At 46.7% G+C, this 14,019-nt stretch overlaps 1 protein-coding gene across 1 annotated transcript in view; it reads left to right on the forward strand.

The window, feature by feature from the left end:
- The window catches only part of LOC119656264, a 97,831-nt gene extending 90,850 nt beyond the window's left edge, over window positions 1-6,981 (forward strand). Inside the window, exon 11 of the mRNA XM_038062685.1 lies at window positions 3,366-6,981. Coding sequence (XP_037918613.1) covers window positions 3,366-6,386 — 3,021 coding nt within the window. The 3' untranslated portion in view covers window positions 6,387-6,981. The remainder of the gene's footprint in view (window positions 1-3,365) is intronic.
- The last annotated feature ends 7,038 nt before the right edge of the window (window positions 6,982-14,019 follow it).

Consider the following 14,019-nt stretch of genomic DNA (forward strand, 5'->3'; position numbering starts at 1 on the left):
GACTCCCGTAACGGTACGCTATCTGACTCCTAGCTAAAAACCTTCCGGTCGTCAGAAAACTAACTGGAACCGTTTGTCGCATGTGTTCGAACCAGCTCTCGCCTTGGAGGGCTTTCGGATCAGGGAATTTCTTTCGCCAGCAGGTCAGTCGAACCATGCTTTCGATTCAGCCACACACCTAAACTGCCAATGCGCCTTGCAGTCCAGAGTTGCCACTTATTTAGCGTCCAGCTAGCTGCAGCGCGCTGCGGGGTCCCTTCTTTTCCGATTTGTACTGTCTTTATACTACATGCCTCTTCCCGGTGTTTTAAACGTTGTATAAAGCGGCGGAGTTTGTCGCACTCCCTCCGGAGCTCGATCATTTCCGCCGTCCACCAATGCATAGAAAGTTTGCCAAAACTTGGTGCCCTCCTTGGGCATGGAAGCTCCGTAGGCTTTCGTTGTTAGGTTTATAACTGAATTTACGACAATGTCAGTTGCAGCGCCGCCACCGCCGAAATGTCCTCCAGCGCAGCTCCACCTGTTCCAAGAACTTCGTCGAATCTCCTATTGTTCATTTTCCCCAGATTAGTACACACCAATAACTCTGAAATGAAGGTTATTTCGGGAATACTTTCTTCGTAGTCGTAATTGAAGTCACCACCACCCCCCCCCACCCCATATTGATTTATAAGATGCGGATCATGCTAACCGTGTCCTAGCTCTTTCTAATTCTGCTCTGAAGACTGCACACCGCCGCGGGCCCGTAGTATATGCAACGCTGTCACATCAATCCGGGCATGGGTCACCTCTGGATACTGTCCTGCTTCTACTTCAGTCTTTTCTGTGAGGCAGTGAACATCTCGAAATTCCAGAGAGTACGTGGGTTCTAGACTAGAAACCAGAGCTCCTTGGCGCCTCACAGAGAGTAAGTTTACTTGTTGTTTTCGGTCCTGATTTCGCAAGGACTTCACCATCCTTCGTTTTTCTCATTGAAGCTACTTCTGCTGCGCTCTATAACGGATTTCGCTGTGAACTTTCACAAAAGTTTAAGTAGAGCTGGCGTTTTAGTTCTCTTTTGGTGCTCCGCCATTCATGTGCGCGTTAACTTCAGACGGTTTTCTGACGGCACAGCGTGTTGCCTGTTGTCCATCTTTGCTTTCTTCTTTTAGACTCTGGAGATCTGGAAAGCCTACTTCAGATGCGCCTTTCTTTTTTTCCCAGTTCGCTCTGCAGCAGAATATATGCGATCCGGGAATTCATTTCTCTCAGTAGGAGGTGCCGTTGCTTCTGTTTTTCGTGCATCTTCTATTACTTGCCATGTCTGCCTATAAAAGGAAATGTGATCCAGGAGTTCCCCGTTTTCCACGCCTTTGCTTAAGTTCTTTTGGAGGAACGTTGCAGGCCACGTACATTTCACAATTGCCACGTATTTCCTGATAAGTCTTTCCTCTTCGACTTTCGCAAGGACAGTCGACTGCGCTCCCACTCGGCTTATATTCAAAGCTTTTAGCGATTTCCTCTGCTCCTCTCTCCTGCTACTGACATAGACTATTGCCAACAAAATTCACGGGGTCTACGCGCGACTCGTGGTTGGCGAGGTTTCGCCTGACACAACAAAATCTAGATCCGCCTTCCGAAACGGCAATCACACATTCGCGCATTTATTCAAAAATACCACACAGCATGATCGAGAGCAGTCTCTCTGAGCCCCTTCTAAAGTGCACCCATTACCATCGCAGTTGTGCGGAAAGACCTCGAAGAACTTCTTTTGCAGACCTTCAGACGGCTTCCGGTCTTCGCCATTGCATATGGTCCCTAAATCCAATCCATTCCGAAAAACACAATATGTACATATTTCGGGCTCTTTTTTGCTCGCTAGGATAGCTTTGTGTGTATATGACTGTTTGTTTCGTTTATTTGGATCGTGTTCTGATCGCGTCTTCCTGTGAGTCCAAGTATTTAGAGTGCCTCGAATGCATTTTTCAACGTCTCTTAAAAAATGCAAATTCGTGTAACCGCGACCGGACATAGTCAAAGTGCAAGCATTTCCGAGCTTCCCGCTTCCGGAAATAGCTAAGAATCTGGGAAGCTCCTTGGGCATGTAAAATTTCTATCGCCGTTACTTGTCCAAGGCTGCTACAAGGCCACTATTAATCGATCCTTAGCGCTTATTTGACTGGGCCAACGACCAAAGGCTCTCGCCTGATTGTGGGCTCCCCAGAGGCTGTTCTACACTTCTGACATTTCCTCAGCAAACTGCACCCCTAGTCCTTCTTCAAAAGATGAACTAAATCTTGCAGAGGTTTCTTTTCCAAGCAGCTGAACCCCGTTCAACCGAACTACAGCTCTTAGGATAATGCAATATTAAGCGTCTAGGCAATTGAGTGAACTAAAAGCTTTACTTTGAAACAGAAGCCCGACAAAGCGTTCCCTCGCCAACTTTGGGAGCTAAGCCTTATCAGCCAGTTCATTTCCGACATTGAACACGTGTCTGGATATAATCCATCTCGATTTAATTGGCCTTCTGTGAGACTTGAACGGTTTCAGCTATTGCCTCACACTCATCCAAAGGATGACGGTGATCCTCTGATCACCTCTTTTGCCGATGCACTCTATTCACTGTTTTAATCACCGACCAGACAATGCAGTTCGAGTCCTTTTCTCTTGCTTTCAAACGCCACGGACAACTGCGTATTACCCGCCGTCCATGGGGATGCTTGAAAGACGCTGATGACCGATATAATGGCCCAAGATGGCTTTTCTTGGTCATTCTGCTTGACCACCGGACAGTCAATAGCGAAGAATTTGTTGGAAGTCCCGCGGAGCTAGTATACGGGGAGAACCTGAGACTCCCTAGCAATTCTGTACTGGACATTAGGTTAGGCCTTGACACCAGAAGATTGTTGTGTCTGCTCAAGGATGCAGTGCGGAAGCTGAGGCAACGACCACTTACCAACTACCCGAAAAACGTGGCATCGTTCAGCGATCGTGCACGCTTGTCTTAATCTGGACGGAAGCCGCTGCAGCTAGTTTACGAGGGCCCCTTCGAGGTGCTTGAGCGAGGTCCACACCATTTGTAGTTCGAGTGAATGACAACTCCAATTGTTCCCATAAATTGGCCCCATTCCTTGCTCAGTCCAGTGAATACGGACATCTGAAAAGGTGGCAATCCTAGCGCCTCTTGAATCCTGAGATATTTACACTTGTAAGTTGTACCCTATTCCGAAAACATAGAGTTCTACACGACCTCCCTACCCACAGAGACCTGTCTGCACAAGGGTCATTTTTTATTTAATACGTGAAACTTATATGTAGATTAATTTCAACAGCCTTTATTCCTTATTGGTACCATGAATTATACAATAATCGGAACTCTTCCACAGGCTCAGGACACTGTCGACATAACATCAGTAAAGACCACCAGTTTGGTCTACATTGGAGGCAAAGTCAACAAAAGCAAATTTGAATCGAAGGATTTGGCCACATTTCTGCCTGATACGATAGAGGCAGTGAACAGTGGGGCTGATCCAGTTCTTTTGAATACACGAATCCGGCAAATGTTTGGCGAGGCAGCTATTGATTACAATGACGTCGAGACGTACATGAAGAAGATTGCTGAGGGGATGGAACCGGACATCATCAAAACAGAAGTCACAAGCGAATTGGACCAATTAGTGGGAGCGGTCCTGAATCCTACGGGTCTGGTTGGTAAACGACTGTACAAATGCGGATTTCCAAAGTGTCAAGGGACGTTTGAAAATTTCAGCCAGTTTGACACACACATCAATGTCCATAGAGGTAACAAGAAGGAGCCGATTTATCGATGTCCACACTGCAATGTGATAGTGGCCATGAATCAGATTCGTATACATACAACCCTACATCAACGGCATCGGTATTTATGCTTCTTTTGCGGGGAGAGCAATGCATCCCAAATTACCGCAATTGAACATCTGAAATCAATGCATAGCTCACAGAGCAATGTTTTCGTGTATTTGACGAAGGACAAGGAATGGAACCGGGTGTTTAGCGATCAAGAAAGTCGAATTTTTGTCGCAATGCCACGTAACAACAATGCTGATGTCGTTGAGGCGATGGTAAACGTTCTGAGGAAGAAACTTGACGCAACCGATTCCTTGGAAACGGCCGATGACATGAAGAATGAACGCCCAGAATCGCCGATCGATCAAAAAGAGGTGACCACTATTCCCGTGTTTGTTTCGCTCGACTCCCGGCTCAGTTGTAATATCGATAGTTGTCCGTTCGTTGCAAAGACGGATGATGACCTAGAACAGCACATCTCAGAACGGCATCTGATCATCATGAGCGGAATGTATTCCTGTGCCCATTGTCCGTACACATTGTGCAGTGCTCAGCTGAAAATCAGTCGAATTCGGAAGCATCTACAATATCACGGGCCCACAATTGTTGTCTGCAATGTTTGCAATTATTATCATTATAAGCGTTCCAGTGTCCTGGATCATATCAGCGCTTGCCATCCGTACAATTTCGTAACATCGACATTGCATACCAGAAGCACAAATGGAACTAAGACCAAAATTGAGATTCTTTACAGTAAAAACGTTAGAAGTCCTGAGGATAGTTACAAATGTACCCTCTGTGAAGCTGTGTTGACTGAGTGTGACGATTTCTTTATTCATATGAAGGAACTGCACCAGCTGAATGTGCGGTTCAAATGCGATATGTGCCCATTCTTTGATAACACATTGCAGGCGGTTGAGACACATGGGAAGAAAGCTCACTCGGAAGAGGCCAAAATACGCATTCGAAGTGTGTTCCTTCCAGCAGGCGGTAAATGGGTACAGAACTTGTCACCCTTTGAATTGCTTATTGAAAGTAGTGACCCACCGCCTGAAGTCTCCCCAGATGTCCCTGTAGAGCAGCCAATGAGTACGGCTAGCACTGCCGACCAAAACACCACAGCAAGTACCACAGACAAATCTGAACGAAAAACTCCTGACGAATCATCAGCTGAACCTACTGAAACTTATGGTCAACAAGAAAGCGATCGAAAGCGAAAATTAGATGAAGGGAGCGATTCGAAACCGAAGCCAAATCTTAAAAGGATTCGAATAAAGTGCGTTAAACGAAGAAACATGTCCAAACCAGGTGAGGATGATGCGAAAAGAAAGAAAACAGCTATATCGCCTGAACCAGCAGAGGACAAGTGTACGAAATCGGCTGAACCAGGACCGGCTGAAAATTCGACAACTGTAGAGGAAGCTCCAGTAAAACCGAAAGAAGAACATACGCCTCGATTGAAACTTGTCCCGGTCGAGAAACTCCTTCGTCAAGATGTCGCCAATGACATGCAGAATGCAAATCAGCTAGTGCAGCTTCCTCCACTTGTGCCTGTAAGTGCTCCAGTCCCACCGCCGACATGTGGAAACTATCAACGAACCCCAGCTGATGTATTTCTCTTTTGTATGTATTGCGGTTGGAAGAGTGATTGTTTCGCGAAACTTCGTACTCATGTTCGAGCAGAACACCTTGATAGCTCAGTGCATTATCGGATAACCAAGAAGCTTTTGTGCGCCTATTGCAACACAACTGCTTCCTTTGCGGAGTTGAAAATCCACCATTCCAGCACGCATCCGAATGATGTATTCATCACACGTGAGGCGAACAACCACAAGAAGTGCGCAGAATGTATGTTTGAATATTCAGATATTAAGGATCTGAAGAGACACTGTGAATTGGAGCATGCTATGTTGCCTATGCAAATGCATTCATCCTTCGACTACTTGGACCAGGAATTCCTCGAGGAGTTGCTGAAAGTGGGGAATGGACAGCTGGCGGAGGTTGAAAGGTGTTCCGGTTGCGACCACATTTACTTGGACGAGGTGTCTTGTAAGACCCATATAGGGATGGCCCACGCCTTATTGCCTAACATGGCCCCAGTTCGTTGCGCTTTTAAAAAGCTCCTTTACGGATGCAACCAGTGCAAAGTCTTCTTCGAAACGGAACTGCGAGCCATTCAACACATTCGGAAACACGTGGACCCATATGGCTGCAGACACTGTGAAATGAACTTCGCTACGCACAACGCTCTCGTAGCTCACTACAACCTGTTCCATAAGATCGAAGAAAACGCGTATCGGCTCAACAAAAATGTCGAAAACGAACGCAGGTTCATGGAAATGCTCCTGAGATTCTCCAACGGGCTGGTGTTGAGCAAGTTGGAAGCTGGATATACAAATTACGGCCAACATGACCTGTTCAACCAAAGGATAGATTCCATGGAGAAGATCGAATTGCAGAATTGGATCAGTCGCCAAGAAAGGAGCAATCGAATCGAAACGGTTGCTCGAATTAAGCTAGAACTAGAGAGTGAAGCGAATTCGTTCTACCAATCACAAATGGATCCGAACCAACCCAACTAAGAAGAAGAGCAAGGAACACGAATTTTTAAGCCGGGGCTACGTGGAAACTCCCTTGTAACCGCATAAAGTTCCTGCATTCGCTTCCAGAGTTATCAATCAAACAATTTACGTAATTTGAAGACATGACAAAGTCCATTACTTCCTTTACAAATCGTTCCATGTTTAAGCATTTTCGTCCTTTTGGACGTGAATGAAAGACTTTATCTAGCGCTAAATTAGAATAAGAAGTTATTTTATTTATTTATTGTTGCCTTCAGATCTATTCTGAACGTAAGAATATTACTGTAAAGTGAATACTTGAAATACCAAACAAAATCAAATCCATGTAAATAACAAGAAAAAGTGTCGCGTAATTCGAAAATGATCGGATTAAATGGCTCAGCCACGTAAGTTTGAATTAAGGATATATTTTGCATCAAAATGTGTTTTTTTATACCTAAAGAATATTTTTATTACGAACGTTATATGTTAGTTTTTCCCACTAAAAGTTGATAGAAAAGAATCTTCCAATATGGAAAAGTTATCAGTCAGTGATTTAACATTGCTGAAAATCGTTGATATTTGAGAGAGAATAAAACTTTTGAATTATTTTTTATATCGAAGCTGTTTTATCTTGGGGATTCTCGATGGACGAGGGGATTCTCTATATTTTTCGCTAGGTACAATGGCGTAAGATATCCTTTAATGGTAGGTAGGTAGGTATCAATGGCCGCTCCGAGGAGCCCAATTAGCGCTGTGATGCGCCGTTTTGATGCCACAAACTCCTAAGACCGTGACTGCTGTTATGGGAGCAGGCAGGCGGAGTCTAGCCGGCTCGGATCTTCAGAACCAGCCCGTAGCATTCACGAAGGAAAGCAGCTCTCCTACCTTGCAGCTAGAAATCTCTGAGGTCTCCAAAGAATCGTTTACCCAGTGCCCGTAGCCTGACTGTAGCAAGAGCTGGGCAATCGCAGAGAAAGCGCATGAGGGTTTCCCTTCCTTCTCCGTGGCTTCGGCAATGCGAGTTGTAGGGTATGCCGAGCCTAGCGGCATGGTCCCCTATGGGCCAGTGCCCCGTGCAGACCGCCGAAATCTTGAATGCATTTGCACTCGTCTGGCACAGGAGCTCTCGTGATCGGGCTATGCTACAGGGTGCGGCAGCATAACTTCTTTTTTTAAAATGCGCGCCACTCAGTTAGTTGATGTCATAGCGGAGCGCTAGTGGTCTCGTTCAAGAGGGGATACTGTAAAGTTTTGTCCCGACACGGTTTAGTCGCCATCATGCGTTGGAATAGTGAAGAACGTGCCTTTGCCGTTAAGGTTTACTTTTCAAGCGGATGTTCGGTTATTGCAACACAGCGTGCATTTCGGAATCGCTTTAATTTAGCCCCGTTGGCTCCCGTCCCAGACCGCAAATCAATTGTTACATGGGTCACTACATTCAGACAAACTGTAAGTGCGACAAAAGGAAGAACTGGAGTCCCTCGACCCGTTAGATCACCTGAAAACATTGAAGCAGTGAGAGCGTCAATGTTGCGATCGCCACGTCGTTCTGCGCGCAAACACGCATCTGCCCTTGGACTATCCGATCGTTCTGTGAGAAGAATTCTTCGTGATGATCTTCATTTTCATCCCTATAAGATGGCGATAGTGCAGGAACTTTCAGAACGTGACTTCAATTCTCGGATGAACGCGTGTGAGCTTCTTCTCGATGCCGTTTCCGAGGGTGCTATTGTTTTTTTTAGCGATGAAGCCCATTTTCATTTGTGTGGGTCGGTTAACAAACAAAACATGCGCTACTGGGCTGACACCAACCCTCGAGAATTGCATCAAAAGCCTTTGCATTCACCCAAAGTCACAGTGTGGTGTGCAATTTCCTCAGCTGGAATTATTGGTCTCTGGTTTTTTAAGGAAAATGAGGTTACAGTGACAGTGAATTCGGACCGGTATGTAAACATGCTACCGATTTTTTTTCCCACGGCTAGAAAATTTGGATCTGGGGGACACTTGGTTCCAACAAGACAGTGCAACAGCACACACTTCAAGAGCATCGATGGCTGTTTTGAGGGAACACTTTCCAGAGCGCCTTATATCAATTAGAGGCGATTTGGAATGGCCGGCACGCTCTCCCGATCTGTCCCCTTGTGATTTTTTCTATGGGGTTTTTTGAAATCCCGTGTTTATGTGAACCGTCGAAGAACCCTACAAGATTTGAAGACCAACATCCAAGAAGAAATTGCCAACATAACACCTGCTATGCTAACAAGAGTCATGACAAACGCCAAAAATCGGTTTACGCAATGTATGGAGAATGGGGGACGTTACCTAACAGATTTGATCTTCAAAACAATGTAAATAAAAACTTTAGACAAGTACCTACATTATAAAAAATAAATAAATATTTTCCGATGCATACAATAGTTTTTATTGAGTTTTGAAAAAAGGAAATTATCCTGCCGCCCGCCTGTATAAGCGGGTCAAATTCTCCTTGACTTGGCACAGCTCGCAAGCCTTCGCCATCTTAGGCCCGCGGCTGCTAGCTAGTGCGAGTAGACTCGGCCCACGACAGCCGCCAGCGAAACACCGACTGTATTCATCGAAGGGCTGCCAAGAGCCTGGCCTAGCCAATCCGTCAAGCCGCTCATTCCCCTCAATGTTCTTGTGCCTGGGAGCCCAAAGCAGGGTGACCTTGAGTGTACCGCCCAGACGGTTCAGCGCGTCTCTGCACTGCCCCACCAGTCTGGAGGATGTCGTCGCTGAGTACAAGGCCTTGATGGCCGCTTGGCTGTCGGTCAGAATGGCTACGTTACGCCTGGGGCTTGGATCTCGCTCCAGCCATCGACAAATGTTCAATGTCTCCAGTACTTCCGCTTGGAATACACTGGCGAAACCTGAAAGACAATACGACTCGAATACACTGTGTGTATTCGAGAAAACCCTCGCACCGACTCCACAGACCATCTTTGATCCATCAGTAAAGAATTCTGACTCATAACCTTGCACTTTGCCCTGGTTGGAAAGTCCACAGCAAAGTTTCTCGTGAAGTTCAGCTTGCGTGTGGCATAGTCCGTGGGGAATGCCCACATTTCCCGAGGTATTTCGTCTAGCTCGCCCCCAGGGTAAGGGTCTTATTTGAAACTGAAGGTATCCAAGGTATTCAGAGTTCGAATACTAAAGACCAAGCTCCCCATTGGCCACGATATTGGTATCACCTTATACCACAGTCTTGGAGACACACACGCGTGGTTTTCCTACCGAAAGCTGACAGGTATAGCCACGCCTCGTCTCTTTGGTGTTGAAGATCTTGGAGCGCATGGCAAATCCACAGAAACCGCTCTCCACGAGGAATCTGGCACGGTTGAGCGGTCGCTACACTACAAGCAATATACCGTAAATGCTTTTCTGGGTATACAGGAACATTCAACAACGTTAGTACCAACGCCATTGGAGGGGTATCTTACGCATTGGATAATACCTATGCTAAGAACTAGCATAATCCAACCTAATCTGAGAGGTAGCCACTTGACCAGAGCTGTGAGCACAGGCACGCCCCAAGGTGCCGTCTTCTCACCAGTGCTCTGGTTGATAGTAATGTACGGATGTGAAGGTGATATTGGTGTCAAGGATATTTTTCCCATTATGGGTGACATCTAGGAAGAAGCGTTGGGAAAGGTTTTTCTGTGGGTCGCAAGATGCGGACTCGGCAGAAATCCAACCGAAATAGAATTGATGCCATAAACCACCAAAACAAGGATATCCGAAATCCACCTCCTGCCGCTAAATGAACAATGATTTGTTCTTTTCTCCAATGTAAGGTATCTGGGTTCAATGTTCGATCTCGAGCTAAATTAGAGATTGAACCTAAAACTGAGAAACCTGCATGAGGGCCTTTGCAAAAAAATGGAGTCTTCGGTCGAGGATGGTTCTCTGGATGTATTCAGTCATGGAACGTCCCATCGTAACGTACAGTTCTATTGTGTGGTGGCAGGCGCTGGACTAAAAGTACAATAAAACGAAGTTTAATAGAATTCCAATCCATGAAATTGTGGGATCCGATAACTGCGTTGAGGGCATCGTTTAACCTTTCTTTTTTATTTGCGGACTTCGGACAAAGGAATATAACATGCTCCAAGGCCTCGGGTGAGGCGGTGCATTCGGGACAGTTTAGGGACTCATCTAATCCGAAGCGATGGAAGTACTTAATTTATCCACCGAGTTCAGTATACGGGATCAATGTATGGGTCCAGCGGCCTTTTTCAGAATTTTTCCAGCGTTGCTGCCATCCCCTGTATGGCCCCTTGCTAGCGGCTTTTCGGAAGCCCGCAGTCACTTCGGCCGGATTCGTTTTCCTTCTTCGGTGAAGAAAGTGTGTCCCATTCGCTAGAAGATTCAAAGGAATCATCCCCGAGATGACACACACTGCCTCACCGGATACAGTCCTATATGCACTACACACCCTCAGCGCGATTGGCCGGTATGCCGAACTTACACTTCCCTGGCTCACTGTTTTATCCAGTGCGCACACCCAGACAGGAACTGTATATAGGAGGATGGATTTCACCATCTCTGCGATAAGCAGAGAAGATTTTACCCTTCCAATATTAGGCATCATCTTTGTTAGAGATGTGTTTACCAAACAATGTTGCCCTCTTTGGCACGCGAAGGTCAGGCACTCCATCATATATTATGTTTTACATCAGGGGCCCCAGTACGGAGCCTTGGGGAACACCTGCTGTCAAAATATATTCCTTCGGCCCGTCGTCCATCTCGTACCAAAGAAGTCTCTCCGAAAAGTATCTCTCATTTATTCGGACTAAGTAACCAGCACTCAGTTTAGCCAGCGTGCCCATAATTCAAATTAAAGCAAAGATTAAAGGCAATCTTGACATCCAGTATCACCACCGCGCAGCACATACCAGCGGCAAATGCCTCCCGGGCCAAGTCTACGATCAGTGTAATGGCATCTACTGTGGACCGGGCTCTACGAAACTCATAATGCCGCTCCGATATAGACCACCCCCTAACTTGACGAACGGAAGCAGCCTGTTGTATATCACCCTCTCCATCTTCCCCATGGTGCCTAAAAGACAGATAAGGCGATATGAAGAGGGGGCGCCGAGTGATTTTCAGGGCTTCGATAGCAGAACCAACTTCTGCCTTTTCCACTGCGTGGGAAACACGCCTTTCACCATGCACGATTCAAATGCACTTGTGGACCATGCCGGCCTAATTGTTTGTTTGTTCGGAATCCCATCCAATCCCGGAGCCTTATTATCCCCAATTCGTCCACAGATCTCCCGTAGTTCCCCCTCGGTAACCGGTGGTTGAAGTCCACTTTCTTGCAGTTTTGGGAAAAGAATTGCGATTATTTTGAACAAGAGTCTCGGGCACGTCACTTGCGGTGATTTTTGTCCACGAATCTTGTTCATTACAACTTTGTAAGCAACGCCCACGAGTTCGTGTTTGCATCGAGGCACAACTGCTTGTACTAATTTCTCTTACTTTCCCGTATAGGCTTCTTAAGGCTACTTCGAAGATCGTGGGATTCCTTCTCCGAGTGCCGATGTTCTGGCTTCCGGCTGATCCTTTTGCAAAACTTCCTCGCTAGCAGACACGATACTCTCGATAGCCAGATTTCCTGTTTCCATCAGTAGTTTGGTTTTCTACTGTGATGGAACTTGCGTCGCGTCATTGTAGATTCGCATGTCTAAATTACCCGTTGACATAACTGGCTCACTTTTTCCAGCGCCGTTCCCTTCGGATCGTAACTTCCTTCTAAAGCCGCCAGGAACGTTCCTCAAAGGCTCCAATGGACCACCCAGGTATCCTGGTTTTTCCGCTTCTGTTGTTCACTCGACTGTCGCCCCCTTCGTTCCTGAAGTCGAGAAAGATGTAATGTTCACTCACCCGCCAGACCACCGCTCTCGTCAACGGTGTACTGAGGTAGGTTAGATTGACGATTAAGCCTAGCCCTCTGCCTCGGAAGGTGGGCACGTATCCAACGTTGGTTAGTACGATGTTCTGCTCCGCGAAGGTTTCAAGCAAGACTTCCACAGTCTAAGGCCCACGCATTGAAATCGCCAGCAATGATTTTGGGGCTCTGGTCCCTAGCATCCAACACCAAGGTGTCTAGCATCTCCTCATGATTTGCTAATGTTGTACTTGGAGGAGCATCATCATCATCATCATCAACGGCGCAACAACCGGTATCCGGTCTAGGCCTGTCTTGATAAGGAACTCCAGACATCCCGGTTTTGCGTCGAGGTCCACCAATTCGATATCCCTAAAAGCTGTCTGGCGTCCTGACCTACGTCATCGCTCCATCTTAGGCAGAGTCTGCCTCGTCTTCTTTTTCTACCATAGATATTGGCCTTATAGACTTTCCGGGTGGGATCATCCTCATCCATACGGATTAAGTGACCCGCCCACCGTAACCTATTGAGCCGGATTTTATCCACAACCGGACGGTCATGGTATCGCTCATAAATTTCGTTATTGTGTAGGCTATGGAATCGTCCATCCTCATGTAGGGGGCCAAAAATTCTTCGGAGGATTCGCCTCTCGAACGCGGCCAAGAGTTTGCAATTTTTCTTGTTAAGAACCCAAGTTTCCGAGGAATACATGAGGACTGGCAACATCATTGTCTTGTACAGTAAGAGCTTTGACCCTATGGAGAGACGTTTCGAGCGGAACAGTCTTTGTAAGCTGAAATAGGCTCTGTTGGCGGATAACAACCGTGCGGGGATTTCATCATCGTAGCTGTTATCGGTTGTGATTTTCGACCCTAGATAGGAGAAATTGTCAACGGTCTCAAAGTTGTATTCTCCTATCCTTATTCTTCTTCGTGTTTGAGCAGTGCGGTTTGATGTTATTGGTTGATTCGTCTTCGGTGCTGACGTTGCCACCATATATTTTGTCGTGCCTTCATTGATGTGCAGCCCACGATCTCGCGCCGCCTGCTCGATCTGGATGAAGGCAGTTTGTACGTTTCGGGTGGTTCTTCCGATGATGTCGATATCGTCAGCATAGGCCAGTAGTTGGTGGACTTGAAGAGGATCGTACCTCTTGCATTTACCTCAGCATCACGGATCACTTTCTCGAGGGCCAGGTTAAAGAGGACGCATGATAGCGCATCCCCTTGTCGTAGACCGTTTTTGATGTCGAATGGTCTTGAGAGTGATCCTGCTGCTTTTATCTGGCCTCGCATATTGGTCAGGGTCAGCCTAGTCAGTCTTATTCCTTTCGTGGCTCCGTAAGATCGGTTTTCCGTGTAGGGTTGTCAGCCCTACCCAACCCCCAACCTGGAGGACCAGTCCGTACAGTTTGTCCCGTTTTTAGGCGCGAGAGACTCGCCTTCATCCTTCTCCGTCTGCAGCTTTTCGTTACGAAAGAGCTCCCAGCGCTCACCACGTCGAGGTGGAGATAAGGTTTGGTAGTAGAGCTGTTGGTGTTGGTTCAGCAGGCATTTCCCAGGTTTTATGCTCCATCGTGGGTACCAATCCACGTTTCGCCCTGTGACCTATACTACCCTTTGACCAGGAGCATATCAGCTATAAATATGGACGGCGCTGGCTTTTGACCTTACAAAGTCGGCTCCTGGGAATGCAATTGTTTCTTGGATGTCTTGCTGTACACATGCCCATATCGCCGTGTC

Source organism: Hermetia illucens, chromosome 4 (genome assembly GCF_905115235.1).
Source record: "Hermetia illucens chromosome 4, iHerIll2.2.curated.20191125, whole genome shotgun sequence".
Lineage (NCBI taxonomy): Eukaryota > Metazoa > Arthropoda > Insecta > Diptera > Stratiomyidae > Hermetia > Hermetia illucens.